This window comes from Lithobates pipiens, unplaced genomic scaffold (genome assembly GCF_037356315.1).
Source record: "Lithobates pipiens isolate NorthernLeopardFrog02 unplaced genomic scaffold, aLitPip1_a1.2 Scaffold_8, whole genome shotgun sequence".
In the NCBI taxonomy this organism is placed as follows: Eukaryota; Metazoa; Chordata; class Amphibia; order Anura; family Ranidae; genus Lithobates; species Lithobates pipiens.
The window spans coordinates 666270889-666283944 of NW_027507903.1; the positions used below are offsets into that span (position 1 = coordinate 666270889).

Consider the following 13056-nt stretch of genomic DNA (forward strand, 5'->3'; position numbering starts at 1 on the left):
CTTAACAACTGATGAGTCATGAGCTGTCAATGAGCTTCCCCGCTGACAGCTGAATTAAAAAAAAAAAAATTGCCGGTAAAAAAAAAAAAAAAAAAGGGCCTGATATGGAGTGTGTGGGTGGGGGGGGACACTCCACGCCATTTTTTTTATTTTTTTCCCCCATAACCAGGGTCCCGCCAATTGCAACCGTGAGTCAATTTAAATGAGATTTGACTCTTTTTGTTTTCTTTAGAAATGTCATTTTTGCTGCAGCAGGTTCTATACATGCTGCAGTTGCACCACTTTAGAGGCAGACTAAGGGGACCCTCCCCAGGAATATATATTTAAAGGAATTTTTCATTTTTATTGTTGCACTTTAAAAAATGTTTTTGAATTGATACATATCCCCCAGGGCAGGACCCGGCCCCCATATCCCTTTTATGGCCAATTACTAGAATATAAGCCTTCAAAATGGGGACTTTTGATTTTTTCCTGTTTGGCTCCCATAGACTTCAATGGGGTTTCACCGTTTGGGTTTAATACTTTTCCCCCGTTCAGGAGTTCTGCTGCGAACTGAACCCAGGAGTGTTTGGCCCATCTCTAATGATTTCTCTCTACTTATCTATATAGGTTTAGTTTTGACCAGCTAGTACTTTTGAAGGATTCCTATTTCTTTGATCAGGCACCGCCAGTGTACAATATTTTAGGATCCTTACATATCCTTGGTGTGTACTTTGTACACTATGTACAACGTCTGGTTGGCTACCCTTACAATGCTATAATATTAAGAAATACGTACAGCAAACAGAGCTTATCAGCCCTCACCTTACCTGGTTTCCACACTCCCCGTGGAGACCACCATATGTGATGTTCCCTTCCTGGATGGGTCTGTGTGAATTTTCGACTGAGTGTTGCCCCCCTTTTCTTGTTTTCATTGGCCATATGAGTTTCTTGTACAGTACATGTGGTGATGCATTGCATATAGTGAATGTATTATGTGTGTGTATCTTGTGTGGACATGTGTATGTGTGTTTTATCATAAGTGTATACATACTGTATGTCTATACATGTTTTCTTGGTGTGCTATGATTTATGTCTTGTGCTCTGCAGATTATTACTCTCTTCTAAAACTCCTGAGGAAGCGGTTACCCTGCGAAACATGTTGGCAGGAAGGCTGGACTAACATCTATTCTAGGTTCCTTACATTTGTGGGGGACTATATGAAGACATCCAGTCTTTGAATGGGTTTAGTTCCCTTTACTTTTTGTTTTATATTATTACATTTTGTTGCTGGTGTGTGAAGTATTTATTAATGATTTTGTATAACTTTTGTAATAAACATAATGATTTTACACTATATTTAGTGTAGTGAGTTCAATGGTACAATGAAAGTCCTCAGTGCCTCAAAACATTTCTATTTCTAACCTTCAACTTATACCAGAAGTGACCCCCAGACTCTGGTGAGTAGAAAAATGGCCGATTACAGCTATTCCCCCAACCCCCGCAGCTAGCACCATTCCTATTTTCTATTGGCTACAGTTAGTGTCCTCTCCCCTCTGCAGATCTCTGACATCTCTTCTGATCCTCCATGGGCTTTCATCACCCCGTTTCCTCTGATCCCCCTCCCCCCATGTGCTTCAAGGGACATGTATATGTACAGCTGCAGGGTGAGGAATGTCTCCTCAGCTTATGATTGGCTGTCTGTGGTGCACCAACACACATGAGAATCCTTCACACTAGCAGTCGGGGGGTGGTATAACCCCCTGGTTGAGCCCAAAACTGCTCCCCCTTTAGCTGCAGAGTCAGCAGCCAGGGGTGAACACATGTTGTGGCCTCAAAGCAAAGCAGGTACCCCTTTATTGCATTCGGCAGATACCACCACCCACCAAACATGACCCATTCATAGATTTCATAGGATCTGGTTCCCATCACATGATTCTGATTGCAGCTTCCAGGTCGGTCGTGCTCAGAGGAACCCTTCCCCCGGACTCTACAGTAGATAGGGACACTCTGCCACCACCCCATATCCATGTGCAATGCACACTGTTGCAGGGTGGTGGCGTTGCTTTAAGGGGTTAAAACAGGTGGTGAGGAGATGAGATATTGTCAAACACCTCTGAAAAGTGATCTGAGTATGGACCACTTTTCGAAGGAGTGTCAGTCCCTGCCCCTAGTGTGAATGAGCCCTAAAGCTGCCCATACATGGATGGAAATTCAGCCGGTTCAGCGGGGATCGGCTCGATGTCGATCGGTGTGCGGCCGTCCCTGCTCAGCAGAAGTCAATCATTAGAATGATTTCTATAGAAGGGGCGTGTTGTAATGTTCTGAATCCCAACTGGCTGCCGCCATTGGTCAGTGTAAGTCGCCTATTTACAGTTCTGTGTTCCTTCAATTCTCACTGGTTTACAAAAAAACACAAACATTTACAAATGTATTATTTATTAGCTCAATACAGGTCCATGTTCTAGAATTAGAAGGAATTTTGTAAGTTATGTTGTATTTGTATCCGCTAATAATGATTTTCCTGTATTTCCAGCAAAAATATTATTTTGATAAACATTTGCGCAATTATCATGTGACTTATATCTAAAACTCTAATAAATCAAAAACCTAAAAATCAGTATAAGTGATATAATATAAAATCAGTAGTTATAAAATTGATCCCATAGAATTCTATAGGTGATCCATTCTATGGGGACACATTATATTAGGATCCATTATAAAAGTGATATAATATATGATATAATAATGTAGATACACTTATCAATCACACATGATGACAGCGATATATGATGGAAAAGAATGACACAATCTTCAAACTTATTATATTCTTATTTCTACTACATATTGTAATCTTATATTATAGATAGATAGATAGATAGATAGATATATAGATAGATAGATAGATAGATCTGGTCTTAAAGGGCCAGTACACCTCCATCTGTGCCTCCCATAAGTCATGTTACACTCTGCGCTCTGTCTCAGGTCCAGCACTCTATACAATGTCCCATCTCACTATACATAATGATCATGTACTGGGAGGAGCCATAGGAAATAATGCCCCGCCCCTTCTGTAAGTAATGCAGCAGCCGTACACCCCCTATAGCAGGGGTCTCAAACTGGCGGCCCTCCAGCTGTTGCGAAACTACAAGTCCCATGAGGCATTGCAAGGCTGATAGTTACAAGCATGACTCTGTCAAGCAGAGGCATGATGGGACTTGTAGTTCTGCAACAGCTGGAGGGCCGTCAGTTTATGACCCCTGCCCTATAGAGTCTCCATGTACAGCCACACTCAGAGCCGAAGAAGTGTACACTGTTATATTGCAGTCTATAGAGAACAGTAAGTACATCTCTCCAGGTAAGTACTGCACCCCCAGATCAGTGCACCCCATCACCTCTTACCACTGAACATAGTCATACTGACTGAGGAACCTTTGGTCAGCCCAGAGGCATGATAAGGAGACTCCGCCCACTTTGTCCTTTCAGGGTAAAGTGGGAGGTTCTCTTGAAAACCCTCCAAACCCCCCCTATATATTCTCTTTTGCTGTTACCCAATATGTTGTTGCTCCATCAAAGCTCTTAATAGGTTCCCAATTTCCCGGATATGAAGGATCATGTGATCTTTTCCCAGCATACAATGTTCAAGGCTAAGAAGCGAATCACCAGACTTGAATACTGTCACATGAGGGAGGGGGAGGGGTGATATCATCAATCCTGTGTAAGCTCTGATATATTCCAACATGGAACCTACATGGGGGGAGATGGAGCAGCAGAGGAGAGCAATAATGGTGAATGTAAAGGGGTCGGGATGGGCCCTGAGTGGACAAGTGTCAGAGTCCATTTGGGGTCCCAAAACAATGTGATATATTTGGGTCTCCAAAAAAATAAATAAAGCCTTATATAGGATCCCTAGGTATTGAGACACACTTGGGGCCCCAGACAGACTCCTTTCACACCCAAGGCAAAAAAAATCAAGGTTTCCTCCCCCCATGAGCTGTGAACTATAGCGGTATAGGTAGCAGGTTCTGCCATTTTTGTGCCCCCATCCCACTGAAGTACCCAAGTTGGCCGCCTCTTCTGCAACTCTTTGGCTCGGCCCTGCCACCAGACCGTTGGAAATGTTTGGGGGCCCCAGGCAATGTTATATTTTTTAGGCTTCCAGAGAATGGGACATAGTTGGGTCCCCAGGGACTGGGGCATATTTGGGGAACCCTAGAGAATGTCACATACTTGTGTTCCCAAGCCATAGGATATATTTGGGGCCCCTAAGCAATGTGATATTTTTGTGGCCTCCAGACAATGTCATATACAGTATTTGGGCCCCCGGCTTCCCTCGTAGGCTTTCAGAAAGATAAAGTAACAGATGAACCCCGTGTTCTCCTTTTTCCCATAATACATCTCTTCTTATTCAGCACAGTAGTGCAGAGTGTGAGACCCGGAGCAACCAATCAGATGGTGTGACTGTTAGCAGCACTGTGATGTATATTGGTGTTGAGTGTGTTCAGGGCCACAGAGGGGGTAGAACCGGCCATCCTGTATGGGGTCTGGGCAGCTTTATGGTGCAGGCAGTTCAAAAAGCTGCTGATCACAGCTCAGAGCCCCACCATCTCCCCCACAGTGCAGATCACTTCTCCTTCTCTCCTTCCCACCAGCTGCTGCAGGGGGAGCCACAGGGGGATCGGTTTCAGAGATTGGCCTCCCACTGCTCTGATCAACCCCCTCCTGTCCCCAATCTCCATTCCACACAGCTCTAATCCCATGGTGGCCCTCTTCTCCCCACAGCTCTGCCAGCTTCTCCTCCTCAACCTAGCACTAGCTGTCAGCTGCTGTGGGCACACAGGGGGACCAGTAAATATGTCATATTTATCGGCCCCTTCTTTTTCTCAGTGAACACAGTGAGTGATTGATAATGATCACTTCTGTGTTTATTCAAAACTGAAGCATGATAAACTGTGCTTACTATGCTTCGGTTGGTGAATGAACAGTAAGCCTCTGTACAGAACACTTCCTGTTCATTCATTCCCGGCAAGCTTCAGCTCCAGAGAAAGAAGTGGGGATTTCTGTCCTCAATCTCTTCTTCTGCCTAAAGAGTGTATCATCAGAAGTCTGTATGGACCCCTGATATTCCACAAAAGCCCTCCACACACAGGGCTGTTAAAAAATGTAAATAATAAAACAAAAATAAATTGTAAAAAAAAACATAATTAAGGGTTCATTCCCACAGATAGTCTGGTCGCATGAATTTGTTAATGCGGCTGAAGCCGTGTTCAGAGCCATACACCTGACCCCACACACCCATCCAGGCTGGGGGTCCCTGTCAGGTAATGTACGGGGCCCCATGATCTCTAACAGCAGCCCTGAGCGTGTTCTCCGGTCTCACCCTCTCTGTCTTCCCGTATATTCTACATATTACCAGCCTGATGTGTGCCGTGTCTCTGTAAGGTATTGTCCTCTCTGGTGGGGAAGATGAGGGTGAGACCGGAGAACATGCTGCACAGCAATATACATCTCAGTGCTGATAACAGTGACACCCACACTATTATATTACTGATATATTCTATTAAAGTCTATGCCAAGCTAAGAACTTTTCTTTATAGTATTGGATAGAGTGAGGGAGGATTAGAACCCCTGTTGTGTTTTTACTGCTATCTGGGGATTCCCCTCACTTCCTGTCCTGCTGACAACATTGTACCGGGCAGGAAGTGAGAGGAAACCAGCAAAGGGGACCCAGACATACATTTTTAGTAGAATAGGGGAAGGCCTAGAGCCCCAGTCAGATTTTATTATAATTGTGGAGAGCGCCCCTCACTTCCTGCTTGGTAAAATGGAGACCTGGATAGCAGTAAAAACCGGACAGGGGTTCTAATTCTCCCCCTCCATCCAAAACCAAGAAAAGAAAACATTATGGGTGGACATACACTTTAATGATACATCACATTTTATTGTCTTAGCAGTAAATCTCTAGATCCCTTCTTCATATATTTCCTCTGAGATTGTTACATTTCTTTTCATCTCTATTTAGTATAGATTGTATGGAATAGGAGGAGGAAAGAGAGTAGAGGTGACCCCATCCTATCCAATCACAGCGACCGCACTGCACCCCGCACAGAGCGACTGCATGTGGGGGAGGGGCAGAGAGTAGTGGGAGGGGCCAGATGAGGAGATTGGTGATGTCACACACTGGGATAACTTTCTGTTTAATGATTACAAAGAAAGTAATTGTCATGAGATAGATAGATAGATAGATAGATAGATAGATAGATAGATAGATAGATAGATAGATAGATAATTATATAGATAGGCCACACCTCTCTTTACTGACAAATAAGAACATGTCATTCACTGTTACTCCAGTAACTGGAGAGATCTCCTACCCAATCACAGGGAGTGACAGAGGGAGAAATCACAAATAGAAGAAAAACCTGCAGGGCACTGACTGAAGTCCCACCCACTGCTTTAGCCTATTGGCTGAAAATTCTACCAATTCCACTACCCATCCTTGTGACATCATTAGTCTCTGGGCAGAGTTGTGACTATTACTATTATTCCCTATTCCTCCCATAGATCTTTATAGAACCTCTCCCTACATATATCCCAGCATGGAGGGGCTCAGTGAAGGTGGTGGTGAAGGTGTGGAGATGTCGGATCGGGTCACACAGATCATAAAAGGAGATCCGTCCGACATCATAATCCAGATATATCCTGACTCTGTTACTGGAGATATTGGAGGGTAACGAGATCCGTTTACTGTCATGTCTCACCAAATACTGATCACCATCCCTGTACAAACCCCAGGACTTCTTATTATATCCAATCTCTGACTGGCCTCCTCTCCTGTCTATACTGGGGTAACACATCCCGACTTTCCAGCAATCTGATCCCCCGACATCCACTTCCCAATAATGTCTCCCTGAGGAGAAACTCCGACTGCTCAACACCTGAGTATAATCCTGAAATCTCTCTGGTGTTTCTGGACGATTCTGTTTTCTATCTGACCAGGATACAGTTTTCCTGTCATCTGATATATGGAGATTATTATGAGCTGTATTTACATCCAGTAATATGTCTGCAGCTCCCTGTATATAGGAGGATACATTTACCTCTGTTATTATATCAGATAATGTGTGTAATGTGTGTGATATCCCATCCACATCCAGACTCCCTCCATCATGGAGGAGCTCCTCATGTCTCTCTCTGTCCTCATTATCTCCATCCTCAGTATCACACAAGTCACTTGTGTCTGATTCCTGTAAGACAGTCAGTGGATCCGTCACGTTACACAGCTCATCAATGTGACGCAACTTCCTGGACAGCTCCTCCTTTTTTATTTCCAGATCCCGGATGGAGATGGAGATCCGCTCTGCCCTCCCGGAGATTTCCCTCAGGACTCTCTTCTCCAGGTCTTCCAGACGTCTCCTGAGATCTCTAAACAGGGCAGTGACTCTCTCGGTGTCACCAGCGGCTTCTTCTTCTACTTTCCTCCTGTGTTCCTGCAGACTCTGGACTCTTTCCTCCGTCTCCTCTCTCTTTGTCAGAAGTTTCTGCAGAACATTCATCAGTGTCTCCTTCTTCTTCTCAGAAGCCTCATCCAGTGACTCCATCTCATGTCCTTTATGTCCTCCAATCATAGAACAAGACACACAGATACAGGTCTCATCCTCAGTACAGTAATACTCCAGGATCTTCTTATGGACGGAGCATTTCCTGCTCTCCATGGACAAGGTGGGGTCACATAAGACGTGTTCTGGGGACTTTTTGTGGACTCTCAGGTGTTTATCACACAGAGAAACCTCACAGTGCAGACAGGATCTAACAGCAGGTACAGGAGAGTCCACACAGTGAGTACAGAAGACCCCGGACTCCTCCTGATGTGGCTGAGCAGACAGGAAATTCCCCACTATGTTACGCAGTGTTATGTTCCTGTGCAGTGCAGGCCGAGCCGGAAACTTCTCTCGGCATTCAGGACAGGAATATCCTCCAGACCCCCCCTGTGTATCCAGCACACGATCAATACAGACCCGGCAGAAGTTGTGTCCACATCTCAGGTTTACAGGATCTGTATAAATGTTCAGACAGACGGAACATTCCAACTCAGCTCTCAGGTTAGCAGACGCCATCGCTGACAGCAGACGAGAGAAATGACAGTGAAAATCTCGGACACCGGAGAAGAATGCAGTTGGGAGGGTCACTTCCTCCTACACAGGGCGAGGCTGATCCAGATCAGTATTATTAAAGTACAGAAAAGGAAGTTTTTTCCCACAGTAGTAAAGATAATCAAACCTCCCAACTTTGAGAGATTTTAAACTGCCCCTGAACTCATCCAATGTTATCTTATGTGTCCATGTACACAGGTTTGTTTAATGTCATTTTTAGGCAGTTACATTTATAGGCTTTTCTGTGAAGGCGAAAAAATGAGTTCAGACGCCGAAGTTTCTGATGTTTCAGACACAAAGCATGGCTAAACGCTGTAACTCACGTTTAGCCGCATTTCGTTTACCGGCATTTTTCATTTTTGGCTATTTTGAAAAAAAAATTTTTTTTTTAAACGTGGCAAAACTGACATTTTAAATGTGGATTACTATCTGTCAAGTTAAATCGTTCAGGAGAGGTTGTAAATATGTCCCGTGTACATTAAGCCTCAGGCCTCATTTACACGGCTGCTGGTAGACAGACCTTTAGCAGTTGGCAGTTTTTTTCAACTGCCCCTGAACTCTCCTCTATGTTATCTTATCTGTCCATGTACACGGGGTCGTTTATAGTCCTTTCTAGGAAGTGGAGATTAGAGGCATTTTTTGGATACATTCAGAAGCTGAGTTTACAGGCATTTCAGGTGCTTCTAAACACGGTAACTTGCATTTAGCCACGTTTAGTTTAGAGGCGTTTTTCATTTTTGGCTATTTTTTTTAAGCGATTCTAAACACAAACACAGGAAAACGCCACTATACGTGGCATATAAACGTGGCAAAACAGATGTTTTAAAAGTAGGTTACTATCTGTCAAGTGAAATCGTTCAGGAGAGGTTAAAAACATCCCTTGTACATAAAGCCTAAGGCCCCTTGTACACTAGACGTTTAGTCCAAGTGTGTCCAATTCTGGGATATTAGTGTCCCCAGGAGCCACAGGTGCAGCATCTAGGCCTGCTTCCTGCAGCCTGGCTAAAGGCTGACATACACAGCAGCTGGATGGGGCTGAACACTTTACTGCCTTTGGAAGAAAGAAGGCCCAGGGACTAAAGACCACCATTTCTTTGTGAAGAACAAGGAAAGGTTCCTTACTGGATAAGATTGATAATTCTGAAATCTGTCTCATTGACATAATACACTGATAAATCCCACCTTATAAGTAAGGTCAGCCAAGGGAATATCCTGAATGAGCTCAAGGAGAGGCTTCTGTAGAGCCAACATGACCAAATTGAGATCCCGTTGTGACACAGGTGAATGAAAGTAGAAGCAATGTGAGCCACCCCTTAAACAGGCATGTCCAAAGTCTGGCCCGCGGCCCGGTTTTGAATGGCCCGCCTGGTTATTTGGACATACATATCTTTTGTGGTCCCCGACGATCTCCCAGCGCTGGGGCCACAAAAGATGTGTATGCTTCGGAAGGGACAGGGAAGAGGCGGGACAATCGCCGACAATGGTGCTGTGTTCCTGACAATGGTGCTGCATTCCTGACAATGGTGCTGCGTTCCTGGCAATGGTGAGGCATTACTGGCTATGGTTGTGCATTCCTGGCTATGATGGTGCATTCCTGGCTATGGTAGGGGCATTCCTAGCTATGGTAGGGGCATTCCTAGCTATGGTGGGGGCATTCCTGGCTATGGTGGTGCATTCCTTGCTATGGTGGGGGCATTCCTGGCTATGGTAGTGCATTCCTGGCTATGGTGAGTGCATTCCTGGCAATGGTGGGGGCATTCCTGGCAATGGTGGGGGCATTCCTGGCTGTGGTGAGTGCGTTCCTGGCTATCGTGCTGCGTTCATGGCAATGGTGGGTCTGCAGATGGGCACTGATTAGGCTTCATTGATGGGCACTGACCATTATTTTGCTTCACAGATCTTTAATTAAAATTAAAAAAAAATTCCTGAAACTTCCCTCTTAACCACTTTCAGACCGGACCATTTTGCTGGTAAATGACCAGAGGTCTTTTTACAATTTGGCACTGCGCTGCTTTAACTGGTAATTGCGCGGTCATGCAATGTTGTACCCAAACAAAATCTGCGTCCTTTTCTTCCCACAAATAGAGCTTTCTTTTGATGGTATTTGATTGCCTCTGCGATTTTTATTTTTTGCGATATAAACGTAAAAAGACCGCAAATTTTGAAAAAAAATGATATTTTCTACTTTTTGTTATTAGAAAAATCCAATAAACTCAATTTTAGTCATACATTTAGGCCAAAATGTATTCAGCCACATGTCTTTGGTAAAAAAAAAGTCAATAATTGTATATTTATTGGTTTGCGCAAAAGTTGTCACATCTACAAACTAAGGTACGTTTTCTGGAATTTACGCAGCTTTTAGTTTACGACTGCCTATCTCATTTCTTGAGGTGCTAAAATGGCAGGGCAGTACAAACCCCCCCCCAAATGACCCCATTTTGGAAAGTAGACACCCTAAGGAAATTGATAAGTGGCATGTTGAGCCCATTGAATATTTTATTTTTTTGCCTCAAGCGATTGAATAATGACAAAAAAAATTTTTTTATTTTTTTTTACACAAAGTTGTCACTAAATGATATATTGCTCACACATGCTATGGGCATATGTGAAATGACACCCCAAAATAAATTCTGCTGCTTCTCCTGAGTACGGGGATACCACATATGTGGGACTTTTTGGGAGCCTAGCCGCGTACGGGGCCCCGAAAACCAAGCACCGCCTTCAGGATTTCTAAGGGCGTAAATTTTTGATTTCACTTCTCACTACCTATTACAGTTTTGAAGGCCATAAAATGCCAAGATGGCACAAAACCCCCACAAATGACCCCATTTTAGAAAGTAGACACCCCAAGCTATTTGCTGAGAGGCATGTTGAGTCCATGGAATATTTTATATTTTGCCACAAGTTTCGGGAAAATTACAAACTTTTTTTTTTTCACAAAGTTGTCACTAAATGATATATTGCTCACGCATGCCATGGGCATATGTGAAATGACACCCCAAAATAAATTCTGCTGCTTCTCCTGAGTACGGGGATACCACATATGTGGGACTTTTTGGGAGCCTAGCCGCGTACAGGGCCCCGAAAACCAAGCACCGCCTTCAGGCTTTCTAAGGGCGTTACAGTTTTGAAGGCCATAAAATGCCAAGATGGCACAAACCCCCCCCAAATGACCCCATTTTGGAAAGTAGACACCCCTAAATTTAGGGGTACACTAGTGAGACTAGGTAATAAATTGCGGGTGCCCTGAAACTATAAAAAAATAACTAACCAACCAGCGTCACCTGTAACAGTTATATGGTGATCACTGGTGAAAGGGTTAACTAGGGGGCAATCAGGGGGCTTTATGTGGTAGTATATGGGGGTTCCTGGCGCTATAAAAAGCTGCGGCGAACCTAAATACCTACCTGCCTAACTAGCGTCACCTGTGACACTAATACAGCGATCAGAAAAACGATCGCTTATTAGGCTGGGTTCACACTGGAGCGATGCAGGAACGCCACGAATCCCTGCATCACATGCCTCCCGGCGGCAGTTCACACTGCCCTATGCGAACTGCTGGGAGTGTCAGTGAAATGTTAATGACACCCCCAGATCAGTTCGCATATCGCAGTGCGATCTGCAAACTCAGATCGCATGGTGTGAACACCCATGCGATCCGATTCTGCTGCGGACCAAAAAAGGGTCCCGTGCGAGTTTGCGGCGGGTGCGGCGGGTGCGACACGAATTCAGCCATACTATCTGTATGGCTGAACTCGAATCGCACAGAGATCGGATTTGATTTGCACTGCAGTGCGGTGCGAATCACATTCGTTCTCATAAACCGCTGCAATGTGAACCCAGCCTTAGTGACACTGGCAACGGGGGGTGATCACGGGGTTAAACCTTTATTGGGGGGTTAGGGGGGTACATTAGAACTAAAGGGGGCTAACCCTAACTGCCCTAACAGTTATTACAGTCACAAATGACACCAATGCAAAAAAAAAAAAATGACATTGGTGTCACTGTGACTGGGGGGCAGGGGTAATTGGGGGGGTGATCGGGGGGGTGTGAGTGTGCCTGGCATGTTCTACTGTGAAGTGTCGTGTTGGTGCAACTCACCGATCCTCTCTCCTCGGTGTCGGAACGAAAAATACCGACACGGAGGAGAGATTACATCACTTCCTCTCCTGTGTTTACATTACAGGAGAGGAAGTGATGTCACGAAGGATTTCTATTCATCGGCAGCGATCGCGAGGGGGTGGCCATGAATGAATGGCCGCCCCCTCATCCCGGATCGCTCGCGAACGAATACCGACCGCCGCAGGCACCGGGCGGGGGCAGTAAAAATAATAAATAAAAATGATGTAAACACACACCCTAAAAAGTTAAACTACATATATTTTATTCGCTATAAAAGAGCAAGATACAAAAGGCACCAATAACAATGTAGCCGCCATAACCCGTTGCAGGGCGGCCTTGACGTTATGGGCTTACCAGTTACCTTCTCTTGGCCTGCTGTCACGTACCTTCTAGTAGCGAGCCCAGATTGCGGAGAGAGGCCTCCCTTACGACTCCCACTACCGGTTTCCTGGCAATGTAACAGGGAACACAGGAGTAAGGAGGGGTACAGGTGCCTGGCAGGATCAACAGATGGGTAGGATGGGTAGGTGAAGTTCAGTGGAGCAGGTAATCACAGTGAATGGATCAGCAGGTAGTTTATAGCAGATAACACAGTTCAATGGAGCAGGTAACTTGATGATAAGCAGTGCTGGGAAGTAGGCAACTTGTAGCAGATGAACAGTACAATATACACAAGTACTTGCAGCAGATAAACAGTTCAATATGAGCAGGCACTTGCAGCAGGTGAACAGTTCAATAAGACAGGTGACTTGAAGCAGATGAACAGCGCAATATGACAAGTGGCTTGAAGCAGATAAGCAGG

The 13056-nt window shown here is 44.8% G+C and overlaps 1 protein-coding gene across 1 annotated transcript in view; it reads right to left on the reverse strand.

Moving 5' to 3' along the window:
• Positions 1-6382: 6382 nt before the first annotated feature.
• LOC143962510 (uncharacterized) overlaps positions 6383-13056 on the reverse strand; it is a 72413-nt gene continuing 65739 nt past the window's right edge. Inside the window, 2 exon segments of the mRNA XM_077471786.1 lie at positions 6383-6533; positions 6535-8174. Coding sequence (XP_077327912.1) covers positions 6383-6533; positions 6535-8174 — 1791 coding nt within the window.